The sequence below is a fragment of the Gopherus flavomarginatus genome, chromosome 1, assembly GCF_025201925.1.
Source record: "Gopherus flavomarginatus isolate rGopFla2 chromosome 1, rGopFla2.mat.asm, whole genome shotgun sequence".
Lineage (NCBI taxonomy): Eukaryota > Metazoa > Chordata > Testudines > Testudinidae > Gopherus > Gopherus flavomarginatus.
Window position 1 is genome coordinate 123,641,032 of NC_066617.1, and position 18,951 is coordinate 123,659,982.

Genomic DNA, 18,951 nt, shown 5'->3' on the forward strand with positions numbered 1-18,951 from the left:
ATGCTCTTAGGAGGAGAGAAATGTGTCCAAAACTTTCTATGTGAAGCCTTTTTTAGCCTCACGTTGAGTCTTTGTTCCATGCTTGGCCCCAGTTAAATTGATTCAGTATTCTTTATGTAGTATTAGGGCTTGTTTACACTTACTGTGCTGCAGTACTTAGTGAAAACACTCCCAATCAGCGATTAGTGAAACACTCCCAATTAGTGAAAGCTTCTCCCATCAGCATAGGTACCCCACCTCCCCAAGAGGCAATAACTAAGTCAGTGGGAAAAGTCGTCCTGTTGACGTGCTCTCTACACCTTGGGTTAGATTAGTTATAATTACACCTCTACCCCAAAATAACGCAGTCGTGGGGAGCCAGAAATCCCTACTATGTTACAGATGAAATGCCGTTATATTGGGGTAGCGTTGGCAGGGCTTCAGCGGTGATTTAAAGGTCCTGAGGCTCCGGTGAGCCCCAGGCCCTTTAAATCGCCAGCAGAGCCTCGCTGTCGCAGCCCTAGGGTAGCAGTGGCAGGGCTCCAGCAGTGATTTAAAGGGCCCTGGGCTCCCCACAGCAGCCAGAGCCCTGGACCCTTTAAAGCGCCGCCGGAGCCCCGCTGCTACCGCCCTATATGTGGACTCGCGTTATATCGGGTCACGTTATAGTGGGGTAGAAGTGCACATCACTTGGAGGGGTGGAAAATTGACACCCTTGAGCTATATAGTTACACTGACATAAGTTTGTAGTGTAAACCAGAGCTTAGAGCAGGTTAACAATGCAATGAATGTGTTTGGAGAGAGGAAGGGTGTGAAAGTGCACGATAGTTAGCTTGTACCACACCTTGTAAACAGAGCATTGCTCTGAAAGAATGTTAGGAAGGAGGGGGAAGCAGAGGCTAGCAGGCAACAGCATGAGTGGAATGTAAAATGGATAGTAGTGAAGTTGTCACCCTGAAAGATGGTTTCCCATATAGAAAAAACTGGGTTTTGTTGGCTCTTCACAAAGTAGTACCAGATTCTGTACTGTTGATTTTTTTTTTTCCTATCTCAAACTCCTGTTTTCCGAAATCACATGGAACAAGCTAAATTGTTTTGCTACAGTGAATTGTTGAGTTACACCGTGTAGTTGAGAACAGAATTTGTCCCCAAGGTATTATGAAACAGAATTGAAATTTTGACCCACTTTTTAACAGGTGACCATTGATGGACCTTAGTGGAACTAAGAACAAAGTAAGATCCATGACACAGGCAAAAAATAGTTTTATTTTCTACTGAATGCATATCTGAAATGTCATCTCAGCCAGCTGTACCTGCTTCTGGAGTTCTACATACCCCAGTGCAGTGATACTCAGACCTCAGTGGTTCAGGAGCCAAATTACCGTTCAGTGTTACCCAAAAGAGCTACAGTAGTGTGAATTCATTGTTTCATTTTATATAGAGAGATATATTATTCTCACAGCAAAATGACTGACAAAGTATTTTATCAACTACAATTGGTTAATAACATAATAAAAGCATCCTGATTGGTTGTTAATTGAGTGTTTTAATATCGTGCTGCAAGGAGCCACAAGAGGCACATTAAAGAGCCTCAGTCTGAGTATCATTGCCCCAGTGGCATATATAACAGCCAACTGTATATATTGAGTTAGGGAACATGTGATCATGAATATTAATAAAAATATCCAAGGAAGTTTTGATTTTTGATTTTGGCTCTTGACATGACAATATTGTTGAGATAGCCCAGCTCCTGCAATTAAAATAGAGCCAATTGCTGAGTCGTGTTAATGGAAATACTCTGTGTATAATGGTGTAACCAAGAACAGAATTTGGACCTCCATTTTGAGAGAAGTTTTAGTGCGTGCATGCATGTATTCACAAGGATGCTATATTTCTGCCTAAGTGAAAGGAAAGAATGAGTTAAAATACATCGTGCATCCGACGAAGTGGGTATTCACCCACGAAAGCTCATGCTCCAAAACATCTGTTAGTCTATAAGGTGCCACAGGACTCTTTGTTGCTTTTAAAATACCTTGGCTTCTAACTGTTTTTAAACCCACTAATATTATCCTTACCACACAGTACAAATACAGACACAGAAAGATGCAAGGTTGTAATTCTGAAGTGTGGTTTTGGTTGTGGAAACTGGGAAATGAACGTGCTAAAATATTAAAGGGAAAAATTTGGCTTGATTTCCATTGACTTATATTAATTAGATGCATATTATCATAATGAAATATACAAAACACTGTGCTTGTGTAGAGATCTAGAGTGAAATTTTGTGGGTCACTCACTGATGCCTAAATTGAACACACTGGAAATTGTGCCTGGTGCGTGGTAGCTTTTAATAAAATTTTCAGTGAACTACAAGAGATGAATCCTGTAAATAAATGCCTTGGGGCTACTGTTATATAGAAGGGGCATAGAAATTATCTAGGGACTGTACTTCTTACATAAGTATTTTGAGAAATTTAGGTAAATGTTGGTAATCTAAGTTAAAATAGTCCTGAAACCCAGCTGTTTGGGGTCAGAAATGAAAATGCGCTGTTTTTAAAAGAAAATATTTGGGTTTTAGTTAGCAAATCACAATTCTTTACATAAAGCATTTTTTATTACTAAACAAGTTGACATTCATTGTTAGCTGCAATGCATGTTCATTCACATGACTTTGTTTGGGAGTCTGGGTTAGGAGAGATGGAAAAAGAAGTATTCCTTGCCCATTTAAGTGGTAGAGATCTCTAAACAAGGAAGGGAAATGGCTCCTTGCTTCACAATGTACTTTTACAATGTCCATACCAACTTTGCAGGCCCTCTTTCTACCAGACACTCATTATTGGGCCAGGTTTTCAACTTCAGACATGTCTGTCTGTCACATCAGTGTGAATGGGGGAGAAAGATGGTCTCTCTCTTTTCTAGGTTTAGCCCTAAAATTATTGACCTAACCATTTTCCTCAAATGGTTTTTTGTAGTCATCTGGGATTGCTCCCTTCTCTCCAATATTTTCCATTTATTCTTGCCATTTAGATGACCTTTCCTTTAGTAAGGAGGAGTGAACACAGCTTCTTACTGAGCTAGGCGGTGCCAGTGTGTGCAAGTTGTTCCCTCCCAACAAAAGAGGGAATATTCTACTTGGCAGCCTTTTGGGATGCCAGTTGATGTCCAGCTGTGTCAAATTGTTAAGGTTAAACATTAGAGCAGTCTACATCACTATAACCTAACTGAATGACACCCTTTTTTGACTTACTGTGGGATTTAAAAAAAAAGCCTGAATTAGAAGCACAAGTCCCATGGAAAGTTGGTGAAACTTGTGCTCCTGAGGCACTTTTTAAAATACCGCCATTTATGGCTAACTTAGATGAGTCCAGCTTAATGTTGCCCACTAAGGCCACATGGAAAAAAAAGTTGAAAATAATTATTTTATGATGATAAAAGTTCAATTTGTGTCCTATATTTCATAATTTCAAGTCTTGTGGATACAATTCTCCAGCCTTCCTCGAGAGATCAAGAAAGTGAGCCTGTTGAATTGGAGGAAAAATATCCACCTAAAAATGTATGTTGTACAGTGATGTTTGTAACTTAGTTTTCTTTTCTCTGAGCCACTTTATCTATCTTAGAGAACATAGAATCATAACAATTTAGGTTGGCAAGGACTAAGCAAATCAGAATCTTTATCATGGCCCTTCAAAGGTTATGGATGTACTTTCCCAATAGAATCTTTTTCAGAGGTTAAACTGATTATAGTTGTTCTAAAAAGATAGAGAATGATGTACTTCAGTCTTTATTAGCTGCAAATGTCCACAACTTTCTTTAAACTAAACTCTGTGACATAAGAAAAAATGGTACAAAGAAATGGGTTACATTTTTACATCTTTTTCTGTTTGTGTTTGCATATTATATACAATACAGCTTAAACATGAAAGAAGCTTAATTTTTTTTTACCGTAGGCTTTTGTGTGAAAGGGGACTTGTGACTAGATCATGACTGTGAAACTGCAAAGTGATCAAAATCTAAGCTTTTTAATATAAGCATCAGCCAGGGAAATGTTAAGATTCCTCTCGGGAGTGGTCTGGTTATTAGATAGTCCTGCCTTGAGTGCAGGGAACTGGGCTAGATGACCTCTTGAGGTCCCTTCCAGTCCTACACTACTTTGATTATCTTGCTGAAGTTAAGACTTCAGGAGATGGAGAGCAAGATTTGCACGGTAAACAGTATTTTGTATAGTTAAAATGTTAGTGTCTATAACCAAAGGTTATCTTTCAAGTGCCGTAAACTTTCATTCTGAACCAATTCTAAGATTTTTGTAATTTTCTGAAAGTTTCGATGGAAGACTGATGTTTTCCTGGTTTGTTACCTGTCTACATGTGAATTTTTTGGGAAAGTTGGTGCAGAAATAAAGGTATTTGCCTTATACAAAGAGAGAGCTGTGTCTCCTATCAGTACTTCTAGGTAAATAGATTTGATAGCAAAAATCAATGTTATAATTTTAAATGTACCAAATAAAAAGTAGAAAAGAAAAAAGAAATATTGGCAAAAATTTTCTAATGTTTACTCCAAATTTATTGAACTTGCCTAGATACAAATAAGCTCTCTGAAAGTGAAAAACCTCATTTAAGATAGAAATTAATACTGCAAAGCATTTGCTATTGTATGTATTGCATTGATTATAGATATTATGGTTTGAGATTACATATAACAGTTTAGTTTTGATATGATGGACTTTAGAAGTATCTGAAAACTTTATAGAGGGATCTTCTGTTACTTCAGTTAATAGGTTTTATGTTTCCATACAAATAGCTTTGACATTTTCCTATATCAGCTGCAACTGTAGTGGCAACAATGAATACTCTCTGGTAGCCTACGTGACCTTCATGATTCTAGTATCTGAGTGCCACACAGACATGAATGTACTTATCCTCTCAACATCCCTGTGAGACAAGGAAGCATAACCCCTATTTTACAGATAAGGCACTGAGGAATAGAGAAATTAAGTGACTTGGTCAAGGTTACACAAGATCAGAAGTGTGTGGCAGAGTGGATAATTGAACCCAAAGATCTAACATCCCAGTCCAGTGCCTTAACAAGGCCATTGTTTATCGTTGTGCTTTTGCCTAAACAACTACAAGTGTATGTTCTGTTTCACACAGAACTTGGAAGAAAACCAACTATGGCTGCTTGGTTTTGAATTTTTGGCACCTGCTGGTTAGTCTGTCTTCGGAGACTTGAAATTATGAAACTTTAGATGAAGTCTGATTCTGGTGAGAGAGAATGTATCTAAGTTGAAACTCTACTTTGATCTTTTTATTTTAGCTTCATTTTATGTTTACCTCTTGCAATATACTTCTGATTTTTATTATTGTGGCCTTCAGCTTTTGTCTCACTTGAATTCTCTCCCTTGATAATTTTCCTTATCAGTTCAACTCCTTTCACTAAATTAGTATGAAGATACTACTTAAAGTTACTACGTGCAGAGGTAGGAAAGGGCCAGATGAGCATCTCCTGCTTCTAAGATAACCATCTCCCAGGTCTGTAACTCTTATCTAGAATTTCTTCAGTAAGCTATATTTAGAAAGACCCCATCTTGAGACCTGCTGCAACTTTTAGTTTGTAACATCAGGTTTTTACCCTCTTGCCAGGAGGAGGAGGAGATCAAAAATATTTTCAATGTAGGCAATCTTGAAAAATTACCAGCACACTGGAGAGTTGGTGGTATTGACCATTGCCTGAAAAGTAACAAAATGGAGGAGACGGCAGCAGCATTCGAAGGAATGTCCAATACAGAAATATTTTTGACAATCTGTATCTGCTGGAAGAAGGGTAGAAAACCCAGTATTATAGAATGCTTCAAGCCATTGTGAGGATAAAACGACCTAGCTTATCTCCATTTTCCCTCTCCCAAAATCTGCTTGAGTTGCATTGGGATCACATGCACACATGATACTTTCAGATGAAGCAGACACCCTTCTGGGAATACAGCACTTTTTTTGTATAGCCAAAACAGGTGTATTGATACTTTTTACATGCTTCTGGTGTAGTGACCAAATGAACCCCATTCTTATGCCTATGGTATCAGTCAAAATTAACCTACTTAGAAAGGTTACAGCCTTTTTCATAGGTTTAGCTTATCCCTGTGAAATTTCCTCCTCCTTCCACTCATTTAGCATTGACCTTAGTCTGCCTGTCTTCCACAAAATCTTGGTATTGCTGGTAGAAGAACCTTCTCTTACAGAGTTCCTGCTGTTTTGAATGGACTTTCTATGTATGTTAGTGACACTTTCTTTTCAAATCTAAGGTAAAAGCATACATTTTCTCTTATCCCTTTTTAATTTCTTCCTCCTTCTGTTGTTAAATTACATGAAGGATCCTGGGATACAGGTTCTATTAAATACCTCATGAAAAATACATTTGTACCATAGTAAATATGCTGAATGTTACACTACTCCAGATTATTCCAGGTTTAAATCTCACTCTCAACTTGAAGAAAATCTGAAAATTTGTTTTGATTTTTGAACTGCTTCTTCAGTTTTGTGCCAAATGTTAGTCATATGTGTTCCCCATAATGATGAGAAGAATTTAGGACATCATTACAAAACCATTGATTTTAATATATTCTCTTGTTGCATGCATTTATTCTGCCTAACTAATATTTATGATATTTGCATTCATTATGATGTTGTAAACAATATGCAGGGGTAATATGACCATGAAATGTAATTTATTTGTGCTTGATTAAGTTAAAATGAAACATGGGTTTTCTCTTGTTTATATATCTAGCTATAATCTCTCTTTTTGGCTCTTACGAGTTCATAATGTTTCTTTACGAACATCATGGCATTTTACTTGGAAGTTTTAAATGAAAAATGCCAAACTCCAGATTAGAAATCATTAGCTTTTTTTAAACCCTAGAGCAGTGTTAAAAGCTCAAATATTTTTTCCTCTCTAAATTGTTAGAAAATATTTACCATAAGAGTTTCAATCTTTTTGTGAATGAAGCAATATTAGCATCCATTTTAAATATAAACTGGTTGCATGGTTTCAACTGTAGTGTGGATAAGGGCACAACATTCAAAGACACAGAAATGTTTTACATCTGTAGTTGCCAGGAGTTAAATTCCAGATGTCACAATGAACTCTTCGTGGAACCGTCCCGTTATTTTCCTTGTATTTGGACCTTACATTAAATCCTTAAAGTAATTTTACAGAAAACTACAAAATACGTAACTTTATAAACGCCTGTCTCTCTTCTCCACAGTCATAATGAACGGAAAGTGACCTGCAAGCATCCAGTAACAGGACAGCCATCACAGGATAACTGTATTTTTGTTGTGAATGAACAGTAAGTGAAATGTGCTTTGCACAATATAAAATACATGCATTCTTAATTCATACATTTCACAAATGAGCTCTGATCAATATAAAAATTGATTTTTGTTATCTAATTCTTCTGTACTCTGCTAATCCAAGACCAAAGAAGCACAGTAAAACAATTAAAAATAACCCAAATAGTGTTTTCTGTGTTTTAATGAAGTATTGGGACCATTATTTCACTGTTCACTTCAGTTACCCTACCCAATTTGCAAGAGTAAACTAAAAGATTTTTAGCAGGATAGTCCAGTAGGCTACCATAAGGTACATTTTTGATGATCCATTTGAATTGCTCTGGAATATACTGGCATTCCATATCTCCTGTAGCAGGTAGGACTCCTTTTCCATTTAATATTGTTATTCCATTGCCTTGTCAAGAGGTTTGCTGAGCAGGTGGATGATAGATTTGTTGACTACTGTTTCATTACTCTTGCAGAATAAATCATGAATGACATGATTTCCTTAGACCTTCCTGAAGGTTTAGGGGAATCGAGAATTTATGTACAGTAGTAATTCCTGATCTCTGGTTGTGAAGTGGCTGTGTCTTGTGTATCTAATCAAATTACCATACTGAACTTCAGTAATACTTAAGTCTCATATTTTCACTGACCTGTACAGCATTCTCTTACTACCTGTGCTCTGTGGTAAACCACGAATTTGAATTAGTTTAAAGCAACTTTAAGAATTTCCTATAATAGAATTAAGTTTGTCTTCGTTATGCAATTTAATGACCTTTTTAATACTTGGTGTAGATAATTTTCTCATGAAATCTGAATTGCTTGCTTCAAAATTGGAAAAGTAGGACACAGCCACTATTAGAGAACATCTTAGGGACACATTTTAATATCAGTCTGCACACATAGCAGGTTCTGCTGTTACTGAATATTCTGTTTTCAGGACTGCTGCAACTATGACATCTGACGAAAAGAGAGAACAAACAGTAAGCACAATAAGTGATGCTTCCAACTACAATTTGACATCAGATTATGCTGTGCATCCAGTGAGCCCTGTGGGCAGAGTAAGTCACTGTATCAGTTTATTTATTAATGTAAAATTATTCAATTATTCCGTAAGATAGCAAACAGAGTCCTATAATTAAAGAGAAACTTTGTAATTAATATTCCATTTAAAAAAAGAAACAAAGCATATGTATATCTCAGGGCACTTGATAACCTGAATGTTTTTACTTGGAAGCTGAGGTGTCTGAAATAATTTATCACTAGAGCTGTAATTTTTGTCACAAGCTTTTTGGCTCTTATGACTTTCACGTTCTGAAATTCTTTGATATTAGACATCTTTCTTGTTTTGTATATGAGCAACTGTGTGTTTGAGTGGGCATATAGGTAAATGTGCCTGTGGACAATTGCACTATGTTTTGGAAGATTTGACTGAACCTCCTCAAGGCAGGAGTGTGGAATTATAGCAATTAGTAAGGGATTGGTTGCAGCCCTTAAAAGTGGTTATTGGAACAGACCATACGGCAAAGGTTACATTTTAACTAGCAACCGCCAGTACTAGAATTTCAGTGCAACTAGGTAGGAAAATTGCTCAGTAGCCCGTGAAATCATAAGCAATCTGTTTTTTGTTTTGTAGTCTGGTCTTGTGGTTAAAGCACAGGACTGGAAGTGAGGAAACTTGAATTCTATTCCTGGCTTTGCCTTATTTGTGGGATCTTGGCTAAATCAACTTAATTACGTTGTGCTTCAGTTTCCCCATCTGTAACTAGGAGATACTTCCTGGCCCTTCAGAGATGTTATGAAGCAAAAAGCTTTAGAGATCCTTGGATAAAAGACAGTATAGAACTACAAGTTTCATTTTGTTTTTCAGTTAGAGGCCACTTTGTAGAAGGACAGTTCACTTGCTACAAAACTGAAAATTTTCATTGGGTTTTGCCAGGATAGATTTATTATCTTCAGAGAAAAGTTAGCCAGATGACATCTTGGTTAGTGATGAGATAAGCAGTGCCATCTGTCTTCTAGTCAGCAGTTAACATTTCTTCTTGAGTATTTTTACATTCTCAGGCCATGTCTACATCTAAAATTTTGCAGCGCTGGTTGTTACAGCTGTATTAGTACAGCTGTATAGGGCCAGCGCTGCAGAGTGGCCACACTTACAGCAACCAGCGCTGCAAGTGGTGTTAGATGTGGCCACACTGCAGCGCTGTTGGGCGGCTTCAAGGGGTTTTGGGGAAGGCGAGAGCAAACCGGGGAAGGAGACCAGCTTCGCCGCGGTTTGCTCTCGCGTTCCGCGAACCACCCTGCAAACCGCAGGGAAGGAGACCTGCTTGCTCGGGGGTTCGGCGAACGCGAGAGCAAACCGGGGAAGGAGACCAGCTTCGCCGCGGTTTGCTCTCGCGTTCCGCGAACCATCCTGCAAACCGCAGGGAAGGAGACCTGCTTGCTCGGGGGTTCGGCGAACGCGAGAGCAAACCGGGGAAGGAGACCAGCTTCGCCGCGGTTTGCTCTCGCGTTCCGCGAACCACCCTGCAAACCGCAGGGAAGGAGACCTGCTTGTTCGGGGAACGCGAGAGCAAACCGCGGCGAAGCTGGTCTCCTTCCCCGGTTTGCTCTCGCGTTCGCCGAACCCCCGAGCAAGCAGGTCTCCTTCCCTGCGGTTTGCAGGGTGGTTCGCGGAACGCGAGAGCAAACCGCGGCGAAGCTGGTCTCCTTCCCCGGTTTGCTCTCGCCTTCCCGGAACCACCCAGCAAACCTCAGGGAAGGAGACCTGCTTGCTCGGGGTTCGGGGAACACGAGAGCAAGCCGGGGAAGGAGACCAGCTTGATTACCAGAGGCTTCCTCAGGTATGCTGGGATACCTGCTTATTCCACGGAGGTCAAGAAAAGCGCTGGTAAGTGACTATACTTGATTACCAGCGCTGGATCACCAGCGCTGGATCCTCTACACCCGAGACAAAACGGGAGTACGGCCAGCGCTGCAAACAGGGAGTTGCAGCGCTGGTGGTGCCCTGCAGATGTGTACACCTCCTAAGTTGCAGCGCTGTAACTCCCTCACCAGCGCTGCAACTTTCTGATGTAGACAAGCCCTCAGTTGCAAACAAAAATACCTGTTGAATTAGACACTGAAAGACTGTACCCAGCAAAGTGGTTCTCCTGCAAATGAATAAAATTTGTAACATACATACTTTGAAGTGTTATTGTTAACTGAGCAATTTCTTTAATTTCAGCAAGTTTAGATTGAAATCCTGTTATTTTTTCACAAAAAAAATAAAACATTTTACGATTGCCCATAAAATAAGACATTTTGAGCATGTTGGAGACTGCTGCTAAAGCAGCTTTTGTTTTAAATGGACACAGTCAAATGGTCAGGCAAAAACTTGACCTACATTAAAACCGTTATCTAGTGAAGAAAGACTTCCAGATTCTAGAAAATGCCTTAATCTAACAGTGTTGCTGAGAAAATAGTAGCAATGTTGATTTATTAAAAAATGCTACTGTTCAGCATGACCTTACAATAGTTGCTAAGCCCCTGCAGGGATAACCATAAAAAAAGCACAATAAAATCTTTTTCTCAGAACTGTGCTGACGACATCAATGATGCTGATACAAAATTATTACCACAGAGCTATGTTAGAGTTCATTATGTGGGGTGAAATATGGATGAAGGGAAGGGGAAATATGTTCACTTCCATTTGGGGGACAGTCAGGAAATTAGTTTAGAACTTTTACAGGCAAAATTAAAATAAACTACTTACTGTATTTGATTGACAATGTACTGGAAAGAAATGGAGATTGCCAGTGGCTATTGAATTATAGGCATTTGTCTACATTTGTTAAGTTAGAGACACTGACTGTTTTGTTGAATGGGATTTATTGAGCTACTTTTTAGAGAAATGAGACTTTTGCTTTTATACTAAAAGTTGTGCTCATTATCCTTTTTTCAGTTATTAAATTAACTACTTACGATGTTCATGTGAATGCTATTCAAGTTACTTTAAATACAGTTATCAAAAATAAGCTTGTTTGTATTATTGTACCATTTTTGATAGTCCAGTCTCAGAAGACAAGTATCTGCAACATAGAAACCATAGTTGACCCTAATCAGCCTCTTTGGCAATTTCAGAGGACCCATAGGTTGAATGCATTTTAAGACTGTTATCCCTTGTGCTTAGAAGTGACTCTTCAGTGATAGTATTGAGGAACTTTAGCCCAACCATGAGGAGGTTTGTGCTGTCAGTTTTGATGTCTACCTCTATCTATGAATAGAGGACTTGAGGTGCCAGGGCTGCCTTACCAACGCTAGTCTCTGAGTCTGTCTTAAAATTAGTATTATAATGTATGAGAGAAAATAGTTGAGAGAATAGTTATTTAGGTTCTCCATAAACTAGGGAAAGAGAGAAGTAACCAAATGTAGCCTTCTAAGACAAGCAAAAATATTGGTGGCAATTTATTAAAGTTGTTTGTAAACTCAACCATTTTCAGGGATGACTAATGAAAATTGCGAATGGGTTTATCTAATTAGTTGGGGAGACGATGAATTTCATATTGGGAACAGCTCAGTTTAGATAAAGGACTGTTTCAAGGCTCTTGTTAGTACAATGCTGCTCCTTTTATTAATATAAAACAATCCAGAATTAATATAACAATATTTGTAGAAAATTGTTCACAGTTTTGTTCAGAAAAGGCTGACTAGAGTCTAAAGCCATTGTTCAGAGGTTGATACAAAAAATGAGGTGAGCTGAGTGAGACCAAGCAGCAAGGGGCTTGATTAGACACTCAGGCCTCCTTCTCTTGCTCCCTTCTCCTCTCCACCCAAAAATAAAATAAAATGCTGACAAAGGAGAGAGTGGAGAGTCATACCAGAGTGGTGTTAAATGCTCCACCTTTCCAGTCAGCCTCAAGTGTGTTCTAACTTCAAAGCCACTTGTCCAACTTCCTGATTTCTGGAAAGGAAAAGGTGCTCCTTTTACTTCCTTCCCATCCTAGACCAAAATCTACTGAAGATGGTGTGGATAGAGCCTGGCATTCTCCCTCCATACCTCATAGCTGCTACGAAGTGGAGTGATGAGAGGGTTTTTCCATTATTCTACCCTTCCTCCAGCCTCTCTTTCAAAGTTGATATCCTCCATTTATTCTGCAGATGATAATAAAAACTTTATAAAGGCCTTTATGAATGTTATGATCGAACCCCTATGCACATAAAGGGAATATTGCTCCATAATATGGTATGTACTTGCACAGACAAAATTGTACTGGTCTCATGGTGATCTCTGTGGCTCCAATGTCTACCTCTGCAGTTCTTCATATCTTTCCCAAGCATTAGCAGACACTGGGTTGGGAAACGGACATGATCCTTGTTAGGTTCATTGTTGCCCACAAACTTCTGAATAATAGCAGTACTGCCCAGTCTTCTCAATTTCCCTGCCAGTGCTTGGAATTTTGAAGCAGCATTTATGCTAGAGCTGCCTACAGAATTAAGAAGGCAACACTGCATTTGTTCGTATTTGGAAAGTTATCTTATCAATCATAAGGATTAGAAACTTATTTTTAAACAAAAAATTAAAGTTGGCAGAAATTGATCGCTTAGATGCACCTCATCACAACCCACACATATCACAAGGGAACGCTTCCAATTTGTTACTGACATTTCCAAGCCTTGTTTTAAAATGCTTAAGCAATAGTTTTGCTTCTGTGTTCTTTAGATAAACTAACCCACAAGGTGACAACATACTTTTGATGTAGTATTTAAGTAATACAGTAGCTTCACACAGTGTTTAAAGCGTGCTGGGTCAAAAAGGGTTGCAGACCCAGGAAATATCTACAACTGGAGCTGGCTTGCTGAGAAGCACACACTTGTTGGGAGGGTGTGCATGTGGGGGATCTCCTCTGATTGGCTCTTCACCAGAAGATTGGCATCATTCCCCCTCACTAGCCTATCAGGACTACTGCATTAGGCAGGCAGAGCTCTCTCCCCAAGAGCAGACACTGACCATTCACACAGGAAGGTAGCAGGGAACAGAAATAGCCAAGGTGCTCAGGTCAACTCTGCTCCCTCCTTCCTCATCCTTTGAGCATCCAGATGGGTCCTGTGCTCCTCTCCCTTCCCTTTAACACCCAGCCTGGGAATGGGAAGAGGAGGGACCCTGCTGAAGCCCTCCAGACCTGAGGAAGGAGGATGAAGAACTCCAGAGAGATTTGGGAAGGGGGGGAGGCAAAACTGATGGGGGAATGAAGGGGACCGAATAATGAGCGGTGATCTACCCTCCCACACACTTTTTTCCACTAAGCACTGGCTTGACTATAATACTTATACTATTCTAAGGTTTTTAAATACATAGTCTTGAGATCTTTAGAACACATTGTGTGAGAGCTGAGATTCTCATTATACAGTATATGATAAAATAATTGACGTGTCTAGTGTTCTGTTTATTAACTAATATTAGAAAACTCAAGTAGTGCCCTGTTAACCTAAGTAGATATTTGCAGTTGGTAAAATGTAAGAGCCTATAAAGGTTCACTTCTGAGCTCCATGAGCTTTGTGTGAAAGTGTGCATGTACTTGGTTACCAAACCAAAGAGATGTGCATTTAAATTACCTGAATCTGCTAGAGGAGTTGAAATTATTTGTTTTTTTGGCAGCACCACCTGGATGCATTAACCATTTTGCAAACAAAAAGGGATTTGTGGGCCTTGCTTTGGGGAGCTTACGCCCTTTCATACCAAATGGTAGTGTGGGCTTGAGTATTGCATCACTGGTTCTTAGAACATGAAAAGACCATTTTGTTTGTATATTGCATGGTAGAAAATATTGAAGGATTTTGATGAGTAATTAGTAGTGCTGTTTTTTTGTTTGGGGAGAAAAAATTCAGCCAGAAACCAAAAACTCTTTATTAAAAAAACAAAAAAAATCAAAAAACTGATTTAAAACAAGTGGACACATTTTGTTTCAGGTCAAACACACCACTTTTTTTTTTCATTTCCAGTTATCCTTTTTAAAAGGAAAGGAGATGAATGGCTAGATTCACAAATTGTTGCTGGTGTAATTGAGTTGCTTTCTCATTTTCAGCCTTTAGACCAGCAGTTAGGGCATTTATTTATGATAGGGGAATTAAACCTGCGTCTCCTATATCCGCCTGATGTGGGGCGGGGATTTTAACTTGTCTCTGACGTTGCAGGAGAATGCCGTATTCATTGGACTATAGCTGGAGTCTCAAACACGTGCTCTTTTGTGTGGCCCACCAAGCTCCCCGTGCCCCCCTCACTCCTCTGCCTACCTCTAGGCCAGAGATGGGCAAACTAGGCCCACGGGATTGCCCCCCATGGCGCCGCAAGCCCCACGCCACTCCCTGAAGCGGCTGGCAGCACATCCTTTTGGGCTTGAGGGGAGGAGGCAGAGGGCTCCTGTGTTGCCTTGCTTCAAGGTACTGCCCCCTGCAGCTCCCATTGGCTGGGAACAGGGAACCCCAGCCAATGGGAGCTGTGTGGGAGGTACCTGGAGGAGCAGCAGCAGAGCCCTGTGCCCACCCCGACTTCCCCAGGGGCCGTGGTTCCTGCTGCTTCCTGGAGTGGAGCCTGTCCTGGCCTGGCCTGGCCTGGAGGCGGGGCAGGAGCAGGGCCTCATGGAAGGAGTGGAATGGGGGCGGGCCGGGGGCGGTGGGGGTGTCGGTGATGCAGCCCTCGGGCCCATTCACTAGACCTTATGTGGCCCTTGTGGTCATTTGAGTTTGACACACCTGGACTGTAGGGTGTTCTGGGCAAGTGTCCCTCTCTCCTGTTGAAACTGTTCATAAATAGTAATTGGAGCAGGGACTTGTCTCCAAGGCGAATGCTCTAACACCCAAGCCTCGTCTGTCCTCCCGCTCCAAGTCTGTAGTGTCGTTCTCACTCTTGCTGTCCTGGGGATGACAGCCAAGTCCCTTTGTGAATTTTTAAAATATATAGATTTAGATATTTGGACATACTATTTGGCAAACTTGTGTCAAATTTTCAAGAAGTTTAGGTCAATCAAAACTGCATTTTTAGCCAAAAATAATTTATTTTGGTGAAAAATTGTACCCAGCTTTAGTAATCAGCTCTTTAATGGGACATAGGGAAATGTCTTTGAAAACAATTATGAATCTATTTTAAAAAAAATGTAAACGTAATAATTTGAATTTAATTTGTCACAACAACTTCCAAGTTTTGGAATCTTAATGTATAGTTGTCAGACCTGATCTTTAATTTATTCTGTCTGAATAGTCTTGTCTTCCATATTATTCCTTCTACTTCTTATAAAATAAATCTTCTGAAAAACATTTGCTGACTTCTCCTGAACATGGATTGAGTTTCCAAAACCAAAATGTTAAGCTTTAGAACAGTTTTGACTTTTGTTCTGAATTGTGTGTATTTTAAATTGCTTAAGCTTTTTTCCTAAACTAAATTTTGCTCAGCTGCCTTGCTTCCAAATGAACGTAAAACAGCCTCTTCACCCTTGCTTTTCATCTTGTGAGTTTAAGTCAACCCCTTAATAAAGATTTTTGATTATAAACCTCTTTTTATTTTAAGACCTTATGCTGCTGTTCACAGAAAATATTGTTTACAAAAGCTGCTTATTATTATTAAGATAAAATATATTATGCAGTGTTACGTGTGCTATTGTATTATGAAAAGTCCCTTTGAAAGCTAATCTAAATGTCTTGTTCATTTCAACAAGGCTGTTTAATAAAAGTACATTCTGACCCTACAAAGTTTTTAATAATCTGTGCTTTTTCAAACTTAGTAGAGAAATACATTAGCATGCTTCCAAGAGAATACAAACAAATCAGAATTTCAGAAAAATATATAATATAGTCTTCATTTTGAATTTTGTATTAAAATTAAAAATCTTTTTCTCCCTCGTCTCCTGTATTGCCAGTGCTAGTGTCTTAATATTGTCTGCTACATATATGGAAAAGACTCTGTTACAGGCAGAGTCGAAATTCAGCAGTTACACAGTGGGCACACTAAAGCGTTTGTTAATCTGAAAATCAATTTCCACTGAAATCTTGTTTGACCATGCTCCCACTCCTTAATTTATGCAATCAAAGAGCTGTCCTGTGCATGGGTTACTAAGATAGTTGTTTATCTGAAAGCAAAGCCAGAATTGTCCATGTTCAGCATTTGTGTTGGCTGTATCGTCTTTGCACATGTTTCAAATGTGTCATTCGCTCATAACTTGTGGAATTGTCTCTCTAAATTAGAGGCTTTGTAGACCACAGCTCAGTGTCTAAATACAAATTTAGAAAGCATCTCCACAAAGCAACCCCATATTCAGGCAATAATTTTTGGAACACAAGTTTGTAGATACGAGAAGCAATAATAGTATTTTTCATATTTATAAGGACCTTTCATCTGAGTATCTTAACAAACATCAGTTAAGGCCTGAAGTCCCCTTTGAGGTACAGAAGGGTAGCCATGTTAGTTTGTTTCAGCAAAAACAATGAGGAGTCTTGTGGCACCTTAAAGACTGACACATTTATTAGAGCATAAGCTTTCGTGGGCTGTGACCCACTTCTTCAGATGTATGAAGTGAAAATTACCGTAGGCAGGCATAAATATACAGCACAGGAAAGGATGGAATTGCCTTACCAAGTGAGGGGTCAATTATTCAATCAGGGTAGATGTGTCCCATTCCCAACAGATGACAAGAAGGTGTGAATGTCAACGGAGTAAAAATTACTTCTTGTAGTACAAACTATGCCAATCCCATCAGGGTGGATATCTCATCAGTGTTAGATTAAACAGAGGTGCAGAAGCTACATAACTTGTCCAAAGTCAAGCAGTAAGTCTGTAGCAGAGCTGGGAGCAGAACCTAGGATTCTTGTTTCCTAGTTCCCTGCTTTTGATGAAAGGAAAACTATACTTGTCAATGCACCAGCTCTGAGCCATTCATTTCTATGGAATTTAAGCTTTTAATATTAAAAAAATAGGTTTCCATCCTTTGTTTGCAACAGTAACTTTCCAAATAAAAACTAAATGTAAACCAATGCAGAGCAGTATTCAAGACATAGTGAATCCCTCCAGTGTCTCTGCTGCTGCTTATTGCTTTAGGAGGCAGAAGAAGAGTGGAAAAAAATAGGAGACTCGTTAGTTTCACAGCCACTCTTCTAAACTCTCAAGAATCACTTTAATTTCATGCTGTAGCAGCTTGAAAAAAAAAGCCATAAGCAGCATGAGAAATGGATGCTGGAGTTACAGGTGAAGGAGAACCAAAACAACTGTTGGAGCAAGTAGAGTAGTGAAGATCTTCTCCCTTTTGTAGCAGCCAAGAGAAAGTGAATGGGAAGATTGCGAGGAAAGAACAGACAGAATAAAAGCTGTTTCATCAGACGAAGATATGAAAGGCTCAATCAGAAGCCAGAGACTGCACCCTTGTAGCAATCTGACCTCTTTCCCAGTTATTGGGATTGTGCTGGGATTTTCTCACCAAAGTGTTGCTCTGGAGCACCTTTTTCATTATTACTGCCATTTATCATAGTTTTAGTTCTCGTACTAGTTCTTGTATTGTCTTGTAAGTGTTCTTCAAACCCTGTCTTAGAATAAAGTCAACTATATTTTTGTTTTTAAAAAAATTATATTAAATCTGTATTTAAAATGTTTTGATCCTGTTATGCTCTGGGATTTCTCTTTTTCACTGCAGAAAATTTAGAGAAGTTCTGGAGCCAGCAGAAACAGCATGGCAATTACCGTACTTATTTATCTAAAAAGAAACAAAGCAATATCCTGCAATTCTCAAGGGGAAGCATGGATAGAGAACAAAAATATGAGGAAAGAAACATATGACAATTTCCTAGAGTTAAGACACTGATGGTGCATTTTCTAATGTTCATTCCATTTAGACATCACGGTCTTCAAAGAAGGTTCATAATTTTGGAAAGAGATCAAACTCAATAAAGAGGAATCCCAATGCACCGGTCATCAGACGGGGTTGGCTTTACAAGCAGGTATTCATATTTGTTCCTTGTTTATTATTGTATGCAGGACAATAGTTGATGTGAAACCTAATGCTAGAAACATTGGTGTGAAGATGACAGATCTCTTCTGGTGCATGTGTGTTACCTTTCATTAACTCGTATCACGTACTGAGTAAAATACACAATGAAAAATGAATAAAAGCAGCCAGGAAGTACAAAATAGTGGTTTACTTTGTATTCCTTTTGAGAAGCATGATAGGAGAAAGGTACAATGTTATAAATTCAGGGACCTGTTATATCTGAAGGATTTGGAGGATGGGTGTCTGGCAAATACATATTGGGGATGGAAGACTAAGTTAATAGATAATTGGTGGGAAAAGAGGGCAAGAATGGCCAAATGTTTTGCTATTTATTATTCTGGGATGGCTACTGGGGGATATTTTTTTGGCTTGAACATAGGTGTGTGTGTGTGTGTGTGTGTATATATATATATATTTTTTTTTTATTTCTATAAATACATTCTCTCTCTCTCTCTCGGAGTGTGTGTGTTTGAAATGTGATTTTTTTTTAGTCACTAATGTACATTAAGAGATTTTTTTAAAAAGTATAAATAGCAATTAGGCACCCAACTCTTATTGAAAGTCAACGGTGTACCTTCCGTTTCTACTTTTGAAAATCTCCCTCTAACTGGTTGTACTTTCTTGCAATCAACAGTTCAGGACTA

At 39.1% G+C, this 18,951-nt stretch overlaps 1 protein-coding gene across 17 annotated transcripts in view; it reads left to right on the top strand.

Moving 5' to 3' along the window:
• The window catches only part of PLEKHA5 (pleckstrin homology domain containing A5), a 294,700-nt gene that overhangs the window by 149,348 nt on the left and 126,401 nt on the right, over nucleotides 1-18,951 (top strand). For all 17 annotated transcript variants that reach the window (XM_050967965.1, XM_050968002.1, XM_050967954.1 and 14 more), the window contains 3 exons: nucleotides 7,229-7,312; nucleotides 8,239-8,359; nucleotides 18,153-18,257. In XM_050967965.1, coding sequence (XP_050823922.1) covers nucleotides 7,229-7,312; nucleotides 8,239-8,359; nucleotides 18,153-18,257 — 310 coding nt within the window. The remainder of the gene's footprint in view (nucleotides 1-7,228; nucleotides 7,313-8,238; nucleotides 8,360-18,152; nucleotides 18,258-18,951) is intronic.